The sequence below is a fragment of the Lepus europaeus genome, chromosome 2 (genome assembly GCF_033115175.1).
Source record: "Lepus europaeus isolate LE1 chromosome 2, mLepTim1.pri, whole genome shotgun sequence".
In the NCBI taxonomy this organism is placed as follows: domain Eukaryota; kingdom Metazoa; phylum Chordata; class Mammalia; order Lagomorpha; family Leporidae; genus Lepus; species Lepus europaeus.
Genome location: NC_084828.1, coordinates 78571783 through 78586943, shown reverse-complemented (window position 1 = coordinate 78586943; position 15161 = coordinate 78571783). Strand labels below are relative to the sequence as shown.

Sequence of the window (15161 nt, the reverse complement as noted above, 5' to 3'; positions counted from 1 at the left end):
GTCTTTTGTGAAATGCCTGGGTAGTGGGATTTATTTATTTATTTTTTTGAGGCACTGAAGGATTTATGATATGCAGCAAAGTTTGAGAACTACTCTCCTATGAGGTTGAAAAATTAATTGGATATGGGGAGAGTGAGTTATGTCAAAGGAGAGTCCACAGTTACCATAGACAGATAAAGAATAGAAGGGCAATAGCTGCTTTTGTTACGAAAACAAGTAGAGTTGAGTTTTAGTTCTTTGAATTTCATAACTTCCCTTTTTTTTTCTTGCAGTTGAAATGGATGCAGTCAGAACTAAATGTTGAAGAAGTCGTAAATGACAGGAGCTGGAAGGTATAAAATGCCAATTCTCAGATAGCAGTAGGGGAACAGGGAGGGGGAGTAAGGAATGCCTTGAATCGCAGTTTTCAAGAACTGTGGGTTTTTGCTGGTTTTTGTTTTTGTTTTGATGGTAAGGTACTGTTAGAATCTAAATAGAGCTATCTTAAAGAATTAACTTTTTGGGTGTGTGATAGGATTCTGTGATCTGCCATGGTAACAGAATTGTAGACATTTCATATGTCTCCTAATACTAATTTGGGCATATTTGATATTTAGAATTATGACTCTAGTCAATTCAGAACCTTCAGAGAGGTTATTTGTTAAAAGTAGCCTTTTTTTAACTCAGTTGCTTGCCATAAATTTTCAGGTCATCAGTTCTCCCTTACAATTGCTTGTCCTCTATCATCTGGTCCTGAAACTTTGTGTTATGTAGCTTTGTGTGGTGATAGGGCTCATAGATTCACATGCGCCTATTACCACCTGATGGCACTGAGTGGGAACGAGAGGGGAGATGCAGGACTTGACATGTACAGTCAGAAAAACACACAAAGCTGACTTGAGAGTTTCCTAAAAAAGTGCATCTGTTTATCCCCCCACCACTGAAACTTTACTAAATCTAAAAGAATAATTGAAAATTCTGTTTTAACCTTTGAAATTAACTAGTGGAATGATATTAAACGTTGTGGTTTTAAGAGAAATTCAAGGCTGGGGCTGCGGCTCACTAGGCTAATCCTCTGCCTGCGGCGCCGGCACACCGGGTTCTAGTCCCGGTCGGGGCACCGGAATCTGTCCCGGTTGCTCCTTTTCCAGTCCAGCTCTCTGCTGTGGCCCGGGAAGGCAGTGGAGAATGGCCCAAGTGCCTGGGCCCTGCACCCGCATGGGAGACCAGGAGGAAGCACCTGGCTCCTGGCTTCGGATCGGCGCAGCGCGCCAGCTGCAACACACCAGCCATAGCGGCCACTTGGGGGGTGATCCAACGGCAAAAGGAAGACCTCTCTCTCTCTCTCTCTCTCTCTCTAACTCTGCCTGTCAAAATAAAAAAAAAAAAAAAGAATTTTAAAAAATTAAAAGAAATTCAAAAAACTAGAATATACCCACTTAGCCATTAATAAGTTACAAAATTGATTTTCTTGGCTTTATCACATTGCTTTATTCTATCCTTTTTTCCAAGATTTCCCACTCCTGGCCATTGCACTGACAGGATAAGGTGTGCACTACTTGAAAGATTCTGGCAATTTTTGCCCATTTATACTCTCTGGGGAAATCATCTTTACTCTTGCAATGGAATGTTGGGGTACAGTGAGCATCTAGCTTGAAAAACCTAGTACAGAGGTTTGTGAGATACCTAAAATGTAATATAGTAGGAAGAGTGAAGCATTGTTTGAATTTAATACTAGTTTTAAAGAAAATCTACTCTATCCATTTCATAGAAAGTAAGGCTCCTACACATTTTAAAAAGAAATATGTAACTATAGGAAATCATTTAGAAAACAGGTTTTGAGAGACTCAACCAAGTCATTTATATCATCCCAGCCAGTGTGTGTGGGCCACTAACTTGAAGCCTCATCTGGTCTGAGCATAGTGAATTTCAGGGAAATGGCAGAGCTAGAAACTGAAGTGAAATGAATTATATGATGAAAGTGGCTAAGAGTTTTTCAGATAATCAGCAGCATCCAACAGGTTTTTATTTATTTATTTGAAAGAGTTACACAGAGAAAAGGAGAGGCAGAGAGAGAGAGGTCTTCCATCTACTGGTTCACTTCCCAGTTGGCTGCAACAGCCGGAGCTACACCAATCCGAAGCCGGGAGCCAGGGGCTTCTTCCAGGTCTCCCATGCAGGTGCAGGGGCCCAAGGACTTGGGCCATCTTCCACTGCTTTCCCAGGCCGTAGCAGAGAGCTGGATTGGAAGTGGAGCAGCCGGGTCTTGAACCGGCACCCATATGGGATGCCAGCACTGCAGCGGCAGCTTTACCGCTATGCCACCACAACGGCCCCTAAAACTAAGAGGTTTTTTTTTTTTAAAGCTTCAAAAACTGTTTCTTCTTACATCAATGAGGCATGAGAGTAAATTTTGAGAAATTCTTTTATATGTTAAGTTTTTTAAATAAAACATTGTTTAATTATTTGAAGGGCAGAGTGACAGAGAAGGAGAGACAGATTGTCTATCCACTGGTTCATTCTCCAAATACCCACAACAGCCTGAGCTGGACCAGGCCAAGACCAAGAACCTCTATCCAGGTCTCCCATATGTGGGTGGCAGGAACCCAACAAAGTATTTTTTGCCACCATCTGATACCTCCCAGATGCATTAGCAAGAAGCTGCATCAGAAGCACAGAGTAGCCTGTACTCAAACCAAGCCCTCTAACAGGGGATGTGGGAATCCCATGTAGTGCCTTAATTTACTATGTTACAACTCCCACCCCTAGAACTTTTTATTTTTCATTTATTTTTTAAAATTTTATTTATTTGAGAGGTAGAATTACAGACAGAGGGAGGGAAAGACAGAGAGAAAGACTCCCCAGGTGGCTGGAACAGCAGAGCTGGGCCAATCCAAAGCCAGGAGCTTCTTCCCAGTCTCCCACACAGATGCAGGAGCCCAAGCGCTTGGTCCATCTTCGACTGCTTTCCCAGGCCATAACAGAGAGCTGGATCAGAAGTGGAGTAGCTGAGACATGAACTGGCGCCCATATGGAATGCCGGTGCTGCAGGCAGAGGCTTAGCCCACTGTGCCACAGCGCCAGCCTCTATTTATTTATTCTTAATCTTTTTAAGAAAGATTATTCATTGGAAAGGCAGAATTAGAGAGAGAGGGAGATTTGCATCCATTGGCAAAGAGCTGGATCAGAAATGGAATAGCTGGGATGTCAGCAGCACAGGTGGGAGCTTAACCTGCTTAGCCACAATGCTTCCCTCTCCCCCAGATTTCTTACATTGGACATTTAAGTATTAAATATAGATGCCAGACATGTGGCACAGTGAATTAAGCAGCCACCTGCTACACCAGCATCCCATTTCAGAGCTCCGCTCTGAGTCTCTGCTACTCTAATTCCTATCCAGCTCCCTGCTAATGGGCCTGGGAACGTGGCAAAAGATGGCCTAAGTATTTGGACCTCTATCCCATACATGTGGAGAGCTGGGTGGAGTTCTGGGTTCCTGGCTTGAGCTTGGCCTAGCCCCAGCAATTGCTGCCATTTGGAGAAAGAACCAGCAGATGGAAAATCTCTTTCTCTCTCTGTCACTCTGCCTTTCAAATAAATAAATAAAATAATTCCTTTAAAAAAAAAAAGATATACAGTAACAATTCTCTCAGCCCTCTATTTCAACTACTTCCTTTTTTTCTTTCCTTTCCCTCTGAGAGGGTGGTCCAGGCTCTCAGCTATTTGCCTTTCTAATTTTAAGTGTGTGTTTTTCCTTCTTTGTTACACAAATAGGAAAATCCTAGCCACACTTCATTTTTTTCCCCTTAATTTATCTTGGAGATCTTTTCAAATCTGAACATAAAGAACTTCCTTATTTTTTTAATAAGTTTGCATTATATTCCATTGAATAGTTATATCAAAATTTTTTTACAGTTCCATTTTGAAAATAAATAACATTTATGATATGTTATTTGTTTAGATTTTTGGGAAACAAGGTAAACAACAAGAAATATGGATTTATACAATTTAACAAAAGATTGGTTTACCTGGCAAGGATACCTACTTGTGAGAAAAATCTAGCATACAATTAGAGAAGTACAACTAATATCTAAGTAACAAAGTCTGTTTTTAAAAAAGAGAAAAATGGTTTATCTTAAAATTACTTGATAGTGTTATCTGATTGTCCCACATATGTCCAGAAAGTAAATCTGAAATGTTTGTTACAAAATTAGCTGGTTCTTGATTTTCCTTTGACTATTTTCAGTTTTAGAAAAATCTTCATTGCCCTGTGAGTAAATACCTAGGCCTTTTGTGTGCTTTACACCTTGTAAGTCAGTTTCCTACTTCTCTTGATGTGGGATGAAAATGGTGCTCTCCTCCTGGAGTATGGCAGACTGAATTTAGTTCCAGACCTGACTTACACCGGATGACTCAGCAACATTTATTTCTGTTTAAATATCTTAGGTGTTTAATGAACGCTGCCGAATTCACTTCAAGCCTCCAAAGAATGAATGAAGAAAGAAAGATGAATTTTTTTTAAGGACCGAGTCATCTCACGAGAGCTAAACATGACAGGCATCAACGGGCAGGCTTCCTAGGATGATTTCTGAGCCAGCAGTCCAAGACCTTGTGTTGATTTCAGCCCCACTAAGCCAAGACCTCAAGTATAAATAATTCTGATAATTATGGAGAAATCAACTGCTATTTTATACCAATTCTGTAAAAAGAGATGTTTTGTAACTATTAAAATAATTTTCTGATTCAGTGTACATATTCATTTGTTTTCCAACTTGAGTCTAATGAGAGAGGTTGCACATAATTTCACTTTTATTTGCAGTCTACCTTTTTTAGTTTTACAAATTTATTGATGTGGATGTCAACCTTGTGGGTATTGCCACATTTATCCCTTTATCTTTGTGCAGTCACACATTTATTTTTTTTTAATTCCCACAATGAGTATGGCCAAGGCCAGGAGCCAGAAATACAACCAAGGTCTCACATGTGGTTGAGAGGAACCCAATTATTGGAACCATCACCAGCTGTGTCCCAGGTTCTGCATTATCAGGAGCTGGAGCTGGAGGTTGAGCTGAGGTACTCTAATATAGGACACCAGTGTGCAACTACTAGGCTAAAAATCCACCCCCTGGGTTTATTTCAGATACCAGTGTTAGGAGCTGGACACTATCCAAAGCAACTTTCTCCTAGTAACTTCCGTTTATCTTGTTTTCAGATGTAGAAACTAATTTTGGGTGGAGTTCTTTTTCCTGGGCAGTAGTTCCATGGACACTGAAGGGGAAAACAGTAAAACTCCAGAAAAGGGAAATGCAGGAGTGGGCTTACATGATGGGAAATGAGTTGGTACCTTTGATTTGACAAGTGAGTTACTTAAAAATCTGCTACAGTTTACAGGTTTGGTCATTGCAGAAAAACATTTTCTAGTATGGGATGATTATAGTAGTTTTCTGTTGCTGCTTAACAAATGTCCACACATGTAGCTGGTTGGTATCCCACAGTTCTATAGGTCAGAAGCCTGGGCAGGCTTCCCTGGACTGGGTTCTCGCTTAGGGTCTCCGAAAGCTGAAAAGCTGAGAGCCAAGCTGGGCTCTCATTTGTTGTCTTCTTAAAGGATCAGGTCAGAATTTGTTGGCAGAAATTAGATCCTGTCATTCTAGGACTGAGGTCCCCATTTGCTTTCTGATTGTCAGGTGCCACTGCTCTTGGAATCTACCCACATTTCTTTGTTAAGTTTGTAATTTTATTTTATTACAAAAAAGAGAGCTCCCATCCTCTTATTCACTTCCGAAATTCCCACAGCAGCCGAATCTGAGCCAGGCCTACGGTGGGAGCCAGGAACTCAGTCCAGGATTCCCTCCTGGGTGATGGACTCGACTACTTGATCCATCGCCTGCTTCTCAGGCTGTGTGTTAGCAGGAAGCTGGAATTAGAGCCAGGACTCAAAAACGTGTCCTAAGAAGCATTTTAACCACCAGACCAGGCACTCAAACCACCAGCATTTCTTTTAACATGAACACATGGGCTCCTCCATCTTCAAGCTGCCTGACATCTGACTTCTGCTACAGGCCAGATAAGCTGTGCCATTAAAGGGTTTGTGTGATTCATCCTGCCAATAATCTTTTGGATCAACTGAAAGTCAACTGGTTATGACTTTAATTAGATCTGTAATTCAAGTCTGTTTTTCCACGGAGTCACAGGTATGGTGTCTCAGTCTAGAAGGAGAAGGTGCGACACCTCGGAGAGCCAGTTTAGGATTCTGCCTACCAGAAGGTTGTGAACACAAGCCGCCTGGCTGTGCCCTGGTTAGGCTGACTCACCAGTTTTCGGGTAGGCCTCTGTCTCCAGGACCTTGACCCTCATAAGACTGTGCACTTGGAAATGAACAATAAAGGCATAAAGGTTCACTGCTCTTTCGACAAATCTTTTGAGCACTTAACTGTGAGTCACTGTTTTAGGTTGTCAAGGATATGTTACAAGACTACTTTCGTAGAAATTGTCGTGTAGTTTGTTTTCAAGAAAAATTTCCTAGGGATTGGCAGTGAAAAAAGGTTGTATGGAGTTGATGCATAATTCTTGGATGGGTGCGTAAGTAGAAAGGATGGATTGCAAGAATGATGAGATCTTCCTGGTGCTGTTCTGGGGAAGAAATTCAGATCCTCAGAAAGGAGTCATAACGGCCTTTCCAGAATGTCAGGTCTGCCAGAGACTAGTCAGCTACTCCATTGCATCAGGATGCCTGAGTCACCCCAGTGTAACAGCTGCCACAGGACACATGCGATCCTGGTGGTGTGGAGAGACAGTATGAATGAGTGTTCAGTTTGTGATGAATGACGTGTAAGACCTCAGCTATAAAGATGAGTGGTTCATTGCTCTTGAAAGTTGATTTGCCTTCTAAAAGTGTGCAATTACTACCTTATTACAATTCCTTGGTTTGATTTTGTTGCTTGACTAGGTAGTATTTAGCCACATGGGCCCACAAAAAAAAAAAAAAAAAAAAAAAAGAAGAAGCAGAATTGATAAAAATTGGGAGGTGAGTTTGGCTCTTCCTTGAAGGACAGAAGACAACCACATGAAGGAACGCCTGTGATACTGTGTTTCCAGATTATTTTTTGGAAAAGAGCACCTTGTATATAGTAGGCTGGATTAGCCACTATTGTTTTATCATTGAAGAAGCATAAAAATACCTGCTTTCCAAGAGCTTGCACTTAATAAAGGGAGACAGCAGTACAGAATGAATGAAGTTACATAGTATGTTAAAATGTGACAACGTTGTATACAAAAATCAGGCATAGGGATGGAGTGTAGGTGGCAAATGACTCCTCAGCTGGGAGGAGAATATTATGTCCTTGTCTTTGAAAAGTCAGTTTAATTAGAAGTTCAAGAGCAATAACCAAGAGAGGTTTTCTAAGAAGTTATTCAAATACTTTTTTTTTTCAAGTACTTTTCTAATGTGTGCTCCAAAGATACTATTTGGGAAACAGAGTGATAATGTACCCAGTGTTCCCTGTAGTGATCCTCCCCAGTGTGCTACATGTCCAGGAATAACTTGTAATCTGGGAGATCAGTCCCATGTGTGGCCCATTTTCCATGGAGAAAAGTGAATAGGCTGCCTAGTTAGGTGATCTAATCTATCTTGTTAGAGAATATTTACGTTACTCATGGCTTGTGTATGTACTTAACCTTGCAGAATACCCTTGATTGACCTGAAACACCCTTATTGAGCACACACACACGAATTAATAAAGTGATCACCCCAGCACTTCTACAGCAAGCCTAATTTTATCCCCCTAGAATTATATTGAGGAGGAAATCCAGAGTGCTAATAAAAGGTTTAGCAAACATAGGTCACACCCTAAGGTAGAGGCCAGCTGAGGACACCCCTGTAAAGGAAGAGAGCTCAACTGAATTGGTGGGCCTCCTGGTGCATTGAGGGGATAGCTAGATCATTGGCAATTAAAGAGGATTGCTTTAGCCTGAATGACTGTTCCACTCCAGTTTACCAGTAAAACTGGTAAGCAAAATTATCTGTCTCTGCTTAAATTCCCTCAGTGGCTTCTCACTGTCTTGAAGACAACACACATTCCTTCTGAAGTCATGTTCTGCCCGGCGCCTGCCTCCACAGTGCACGCTGTTCCCATCAACACTGAGTGACTTTGTTCCCAGAGACCCGGTCTCACCTCTGAACTTAGCACACTCTTCCTAGCCAACTCCTATCCATGCGTCATGTCTCAGCTGTCACTTCCTCATCGAATTCTTTCTGATCTCCCAAATTTGAATTAGGTGTCTTTTTATGTGCTCCTGTAAGTATACTTTTATCTTGTTTTAAAGAATTATTTTATTTATTTGAAAGTCAGAGTTACACAGAGAGAGAAGGAGAGGCAGAGAGAGAGAGAGAGAGGTCTTCTATTCCGCTGGTTCACTCACCAAATGACCACAACGGCCAGAGTTGAGCTGATCCAAAGCCAGGAGCCAGGAGCTTCTTCCGGGTCTCCCACGTGGGTGCAGGGGCCCAAGGACTTGGGCCATCCTCTACTGCTTTCCCAGGCTATAAGCAGAGAGCTGGATTGGAAGAGGAGCATCTGGGACTTGAATCGGCGCCCATATGGGATGCTGGTGCTACAGGCTGGGGCTTTAACCCTCTGCGCCTCAGCACCGGCCCCTATACTTTTATCTTTATCACTGTTAAATTGCTGGCTTATCTCTTCACCAGTGGTTTTTTTATTATTTTTTTTTTATTTTTAACTTAGTTGATTTATTTGAGAAGCAGAGAGCACATGGCATCATCCTCTGTCACTCCCCCAGTGCCCATAACAGCTAGAGCTGGACTAAGCTGAAGCCAGAAGCCAGTAATCCAATCAATCCAGATCTTCCATATGGGAGGCAGAAACCTAACTACATCAGCCATCCTCCGAGGGTGCGAATTAGCAGGTGGCTGGAGTCATCTTGCTCCAGTTTTTGAGGGCTGGCTGTGTGCTGCTCAGTGCTTGGTATCGATGACACTGCTGGTGTCCTGCTTTGTGTACATTGTCCCCTTCCTTACCAATACAATGCTGCTTTAGTTTAGGGTTCTAGTGAGCCCGGCTTCCCTTGCAACGTCAGATGACAATGAGACAGTTCTGGTCAGAGATAAATGGAAGATGGTTGGGGCATTCCTGAGAAAACTGCATGCTGGAAGCCTTTTCTTTCCCCTCATTGCCTCCACCTCTGAGACTGAAACACCTCCACCACTTTCTACAGAGCATCTACGTGACAAAAAGAGAATAATCAACAAAAAATAATTACCTTGAACATACATGGATTAAATTCTCCAATAAAAAGCCATAGAGTTGGGATGAGATCGTGGCACAGAGGTTTAAGCTGCTGTTTGGAACGTCTGCATCCCGTATAGGAGTGCCAGTTCAAGTCCTAGCTTGTCTGCTTGGGATCCAGCTTCCTGATCATGTGCCTGGAAGGCAACAGCTGTTGACCCAACTACTTGGGTTCCTGCCACCCACATGGGAGATCAGGATGGAGTTCCTGGCTCTTGGCTTCTGCCTGGCCCAGCCCTGGCTATTGGGAAATGAAGCACTGGATGGAAGATTGCTGTGTTTGTCTCTTCGTCTCTCTGTCACTCTGCCTTTCAAAAAAATAAATAAATAAAAGACACAGACCCAACCATATACTAAGAGACTCACTTCACAGATTGAAGACAAAGAGATGGAAAAAGATATTCCCCATAAATAAGACCAGAGGAGTGCAAGAGCTGCAATCAGACAAAATGGGCTTTAGATCAATAACTGGTTTTTTAAAAAAAGGACAGGACATTAACTAATGATAAAGGGATCATTTTATCAAGAGTGCACACACACATGGACTCATCACTGGAGCACGTAAATCATAGAGCAAACAAGACAGGATCTAAAGGAAAAGGTAGATGGAAACAGAACAATAATAGGGAACATCAGTACACCACTTCCAATATGGGACCCGTCATCCAGATAGAATATTTCTTTTTTCTTTTCTTTTCTTTTTTTTTTTTTTTTTTTTTTTGGACAGGCAGAGTGGATAGTGAGAGAGAGAGACAGAGAGAAAGGTCTTCCTTTTTGCTGCTGCGGCCGGTGCATCGTGCTGATCTGAAGCCAGGAGCCAGGTGCTTCTCCTGGTCTCCCATGCAGGTGCAGGGCCCAAGCACTTGGGCCATCCTCCACTGCCTTCCCAGGCCATAGCAGAGAGCTGGCCTGGAAGAGGGGCAACCGGGATAGAATCCGGCGCCCCAACCGGGACTAGAACCCGGTGAGCCGGCGCCGCAAGGCGGAGGATTAGCCTGTTAAGCCACGGCGCTGGCCCAGATAGAATATTAATGACAAAACCTTACAGTTAAATCTTTAGACTGAATGGACCTAAGAGATATACAGAACATTCCCCAAACAGCAATAGATCACACGTTCTTCCCAACTGCACACAGCACACAGAACAAGACAAGCTTTAGCGAACGCAAGAAGATCGAAATTCTACAAAGTAACGCAAGTAAATGGAAAGGAATCCTATATTAATGGATTGGAAAAAATAATATAATTAAAGTACGCATACTACCCAAAGTGAACTGTAGATTCAATGCAATTTTTACCAAAATTCCAATGTCATTGTTCGTAGCTGTATTTAAAATCATAAAATTCATAGTAACCACAAAGAAAAAACAGTCAAAGCAATCATGAGCAAAAAGAACAAAATTGGAGGCATCACAATACCTTATTTTAAACTATAAAGTGGTAGTAATGGAAACAGCATGGAACTGGGATAAAAACAGACAAATTGACAAATGAAATTGAACCCAGAACCTGGAAGTGAGCCCCAGAATCCATATCAATTGATTTGTGACACAAATGCTAAGGATATAGAGTGGGAAAAGAACAATCTCTTTCATAAATGGTGTTGAGATAACTGGATATCCATAAACAAAAGAATGAAAGTGGACCCTTATCTCACAACAGATATGACATCAACTCAGAATGGATTAGACATAGAAATTTGAAACTGTAAAACCACTAGAAGAAAATGTGAGAGCCAGACTACATAACATTGGCAAGGATTTTTAAGATTGGCCCTCAGGGCCAGTGCTGTGGCGCAGTGGGTTAATGCCCTGGCCTGAAGTGCCGGCATCCCATATGGGCGCCAGTTTGAGACCCAGCTGCTCCACTTCCGATCCAGCTCTCTGCTATGGCCTGGGAAAACAGTAGAAGATAGCCCAAGTCCTTGGGCCCCTGCACCCATGTGGGAGACCTGGAGGAAGCTCCTGACTCCTGGCTTCGGATTGGCACAGCTCCGGCCGTTGAGGCCAATTGGGGAGTGAACCAGCAGATGGAGGGCCTCTCTCTCTCTCTCTCTCTCTCTCTCTCTCTTTCTCTTTCTCTCTGCCTTTCCTCCTCTCTCTGTGTAACTCTGATTTTAAAAGTAAATAAATAAATCTTTAGAAAAAAAGGTACAAAGCATTAGATAGAAGGAATAAATTTGATTTTTGGTAGCTTTTAGAAAAAAATCTGTTAGGGGCCAGCACTGTGGCTCAGCAGGTTAAAGCTGTAGCTGCAGCACTGGCAGCTGCTTGACTTTTTTTCTTTTTTTAATTTATTTATTTATTTGAAAGGCAGAGTTACAGAGAGGCAGAGGCAGGTGCAGGGCTCCAAGGACTTGGGCCATCTTCCACTGCTTTCCCAGGCCATAGCAGAGAGCTAGATCAGACTAAAACCAGCACCCATATGGGATACCGGCATTGCAGGTGGCGGCTTTACCTATTAAGCCACAGCGCTGGCTCATGCTTCACTTCTGATCCAGCTCCCTGCTAATGAGCCTGGAAAAGCAGTGGAAAATGGCCCAGGTACTTGGGCCCCTGCACCCACTTGGGAGACCCAGAAGAAGCTCCTGGCTCCTAGCTTCAGCCTGGCCCAGCCCTGGCTGTTGTGGCTATTTGGGGAGTAAACCAGTGGATGGAAGATCTTTGTCTCTCCTCTCTCTCTGTTACTCTACCTTTCAAATAAAAAAATAAATCTTTAAAATAATAATAGTAAAAAGATCTTGGCCGGCGCTGTGGCTTAACAGGCTAATCCTCCGCCTTGCGGCGCCGGCACACCAGGTTCTAGTCCCGGTTGGGACTAGATTCTATTCCGGTTGCCCCTCTTCCAGGCCAGCTCTCTGCTATGGCCCGGGAAGGCAGTGGAGGATGGCCCAAGTGCTTGGGCCCTGCACCTGCATGGGAGACCAGGAGAAGCACCTGGCTCCTGGCTTCGGATCAGCGAGATGCGCCGGCCACTCTGCCTGTAAAAAAAAAAAAAAAAAAAAAATCTGTTACACAGCGTGGTAAATACAGCTAATAAACTGAGTAGTGTACATTTCAATATTGCTAAGAATGTAATCTCAGATGTGTTCAACACACACACACAAAGTCAAATAGTTGAGGTGGCAGGTGGGTCAATAAGTTTGATTTAATAATATCGTTTTGCCTTTTTTTTTTTTTTATTTGACAGGGACTAGAACCCGGTGTGCCGGTGCCACAAGGCGGAGGATTAGCCTGTTAAGCCACGGCACCGGCCATATCATTTTGCTTTTAAAAAAACATCCTAACATTAGCCAAAGTGTTTGGCACAATGCTTGGGAAACTGCCTAGGACTCCCACACACCTGTTGGGGCCCTGGTTGGAGTCCCAGCTCTATTCCTGATTGCAGCTTCCTGATCACATTGGATCTGGAATGCATCAGGTATTGGCTCAACTACCCGGGTCCTTGCCACACACTCGGAGACCTGGATGGAGTTCCTGGCTCCTGGCTTCAGCTCAGCTTGGTCCAGCCCTGGCTGATGTGGCCATCTGGGAGTGAACCAGAGGATGCTAGGTTTCTCTCTCTGTGCCTCAAAGAAAATTTTGGGGTCCGGCGCTGTGGCACAGTGGGTTAATGCCCTGGCCTGAAGTGCCAGCATCCCATATGAATGCTGGTTCGAGGCCCGGCTGCTCCACTTCCAATCCAGCTCTCTGCTGTGGCCTGGGAAAGCAGTGGAAGATGGTCCAAGTCCTTGGGCCCCTGAACCCTTGTGAGACCTGGAGGAAGCTCCTGGCTCCTGGCTTTGGATCAGCACAGCTCTGGCCATTTCGGCCAATTGGGGAGTGAACCATTGGATGGAGGACCTCTCTCTCTCTCTCTCTCTCTCTCTCTCTGCCTCTCCTCTCTGTGTAACTCTTTCAAATAAATAAATTAATTAAAAAAAGAAAATTTTGAAAAATTATAACATTACTTTGTAACCTATCATTGTATGTTCATACAGCTATAATCTATCAATATGTAATTAAAGAAACATCATGGAAACTTATTAACTACTAATACATTTACAGATTCAAATACAAACTATTTCATTAAATATTGAAAAAGAAATAAGATGCTGATGCATGCCACGACGTGGATGAACCTTGAAAAGATTACGCCATCAAAGAAGCCAATTACAACAGACCACATCTTATGGTCTTATTCCTCACATGTGAAGTGTCTGGAGCAGGCAAGTCTAGGCAGAAAGTAAATTAGTGGTTGATTGGGACACAGGAGGTGGGGAGGGTGTAGACGTAACAGCTGAGGGGTACGTGGTGATGCACACACACACATTTGTGAATGCCCTGGAAACCACTGAGTCACACACTTTAAATATGTGAATCGTATGGCACATAAATTATCCCAGTGAATACATTAAAAAAGAGAAAAGGCGGGCATTTGGCACAGTGGCTTTTCTGAAGGGGCTGGTCTTGTGGCACAGTGGACTAAGTTGCCTCTTGCAACTCTGGCATCCCATATCAGAGTGCCAGTTTGAGTCCTGGCTGCTCTGCTTCCCAGCCAGCTTCCTGCTAATGTGCCTGGGAAAGCAGTGGAAGATGGCCCAAGTACTTGAGCCCCTGCTACTCGCATGGAAGACCTGGATGGAGCTCCAGGCTACTACTGGCTTTGGCCTGGCATAGCTTTGGCCTTTGTGGCCACTTGAGGAGGGAACCAATAGATGGCAGATCGTCTGTCTTTATCTATTAAATAAGTGAATGAATGAAAATGAGTGAAAAATGCAGAAATTAGGCCTGGTGGTGAAGTCACTGGTTAGGATGCCCATGTCTCACATTGGAATATCTGAGTTTAATTCCCTGCTTTGGCTCCTGGGTTCAGCTTTCTGCTAACACAGAGCCTGAGTGGTAGCAATGGTGACTGCAGGAGTTGGGTTCCCACCATGTGTGTGGGGAACCTGGATTGGGTTCCCAGACCCCAGCCTCAGTACCTGGGCCACTGAAGGAATTTAGGGAGTAAATCCATAGTTGGGGGTTCTCTGTCTTTCAAGTACATAAGTAAATGAGTTAGTGGATGAATGAAAATTTTGGGAAATAAATGGAGTACATGGTTTTGGCTTGGATCTTTTTTTGCAATAAAGGACATTATTGGGACAACTGGGGAAATGAGAATGGTGTCTGAGGACTGGGTGTCAGGTTAACTTCCTGATCTTGATATTATGTTTCAGTTACGCAGAATATCATCTTTTGTAGGAAATGGACGCTGATGTGTGTCCTAGTATTTGCTGGTGATGGGGCATCATTGCAGGTAACTTACTCTGAAAGGCTCATGAAAATGTTTGTTGCAACTTTTCCACAAACTTAAGATTATGTTTGCTGAACTAAAATAAAATTTGACCTAAGCTACTCTCCATCCACACTTGACCAATAGCTTGACCCCAAGCAGCTTGCCTCCATAGTGAGCTGTACTCAAATCTGCTGCATAAAGGTACTATGACCCAGTTTAAGAGTATCCCCTTGGGGCCCGCGCTGTTGCTTAGCGGGTAAAGCTAAGCCTGGGAAAGCAGTAGAAGATGGCCCAAGTCCTTGGGCTCCTGAACCCAAGTGAGAGACCTGGAAGAAGCACCTGGTTCCTGGCTTTGGATTAGCTCAGCTCTGGCCATTGTGGTCATTTGGGGAGTGAACCAGCGAATGGAAGACCCCCACCCCCTGCCTCTGCCTCTCTGTAACTCTGCCTTTCAAATACTAAATAAATCAATCTTTTAAAAAAAAGAAATAACATTAGTTTGGGGGGAAAATAGTAATTTCTACAGATGATAATAAATGAGTAATAATTGAACAAATAATTTATTTGAAAAGGAATGTATCTTTATTGATGATTATATGTATTAATAAGGATCATTAA

General features: G+C 43.1%; 1 protein-coding gene across 3 annotated transcripts in view; it reads left to right on the top strand.

Moving 5' to 3' along the window:
• The window catches only part of MIX23 (mitochondrial matrix import factor 23), a 29103-nt gene extending 24382 nt beyond the window's left edge, over positions 1–4721 (top strand). For all 3 annotated transcript variants that reach the window (XM_062208867.1, XM_062208868.1, XM_062208874.1), the window contains exons 4-5: positions 273–332; positions 4426–4721. In XM_062208867.1, the coding sequence (XP_062064851.1) occupies positions 273–332; positions 4426–4476 (111 nt within the window). In that variant the 3' untranslated portion in view covers positions 4477–4721. The remainder of the gene's footprint in view (positions 1–272; positions 333–4425) is intronic.
• The last annotated feature ends 10440 nt before the right edge of the window (positions 4722–15161 follow it).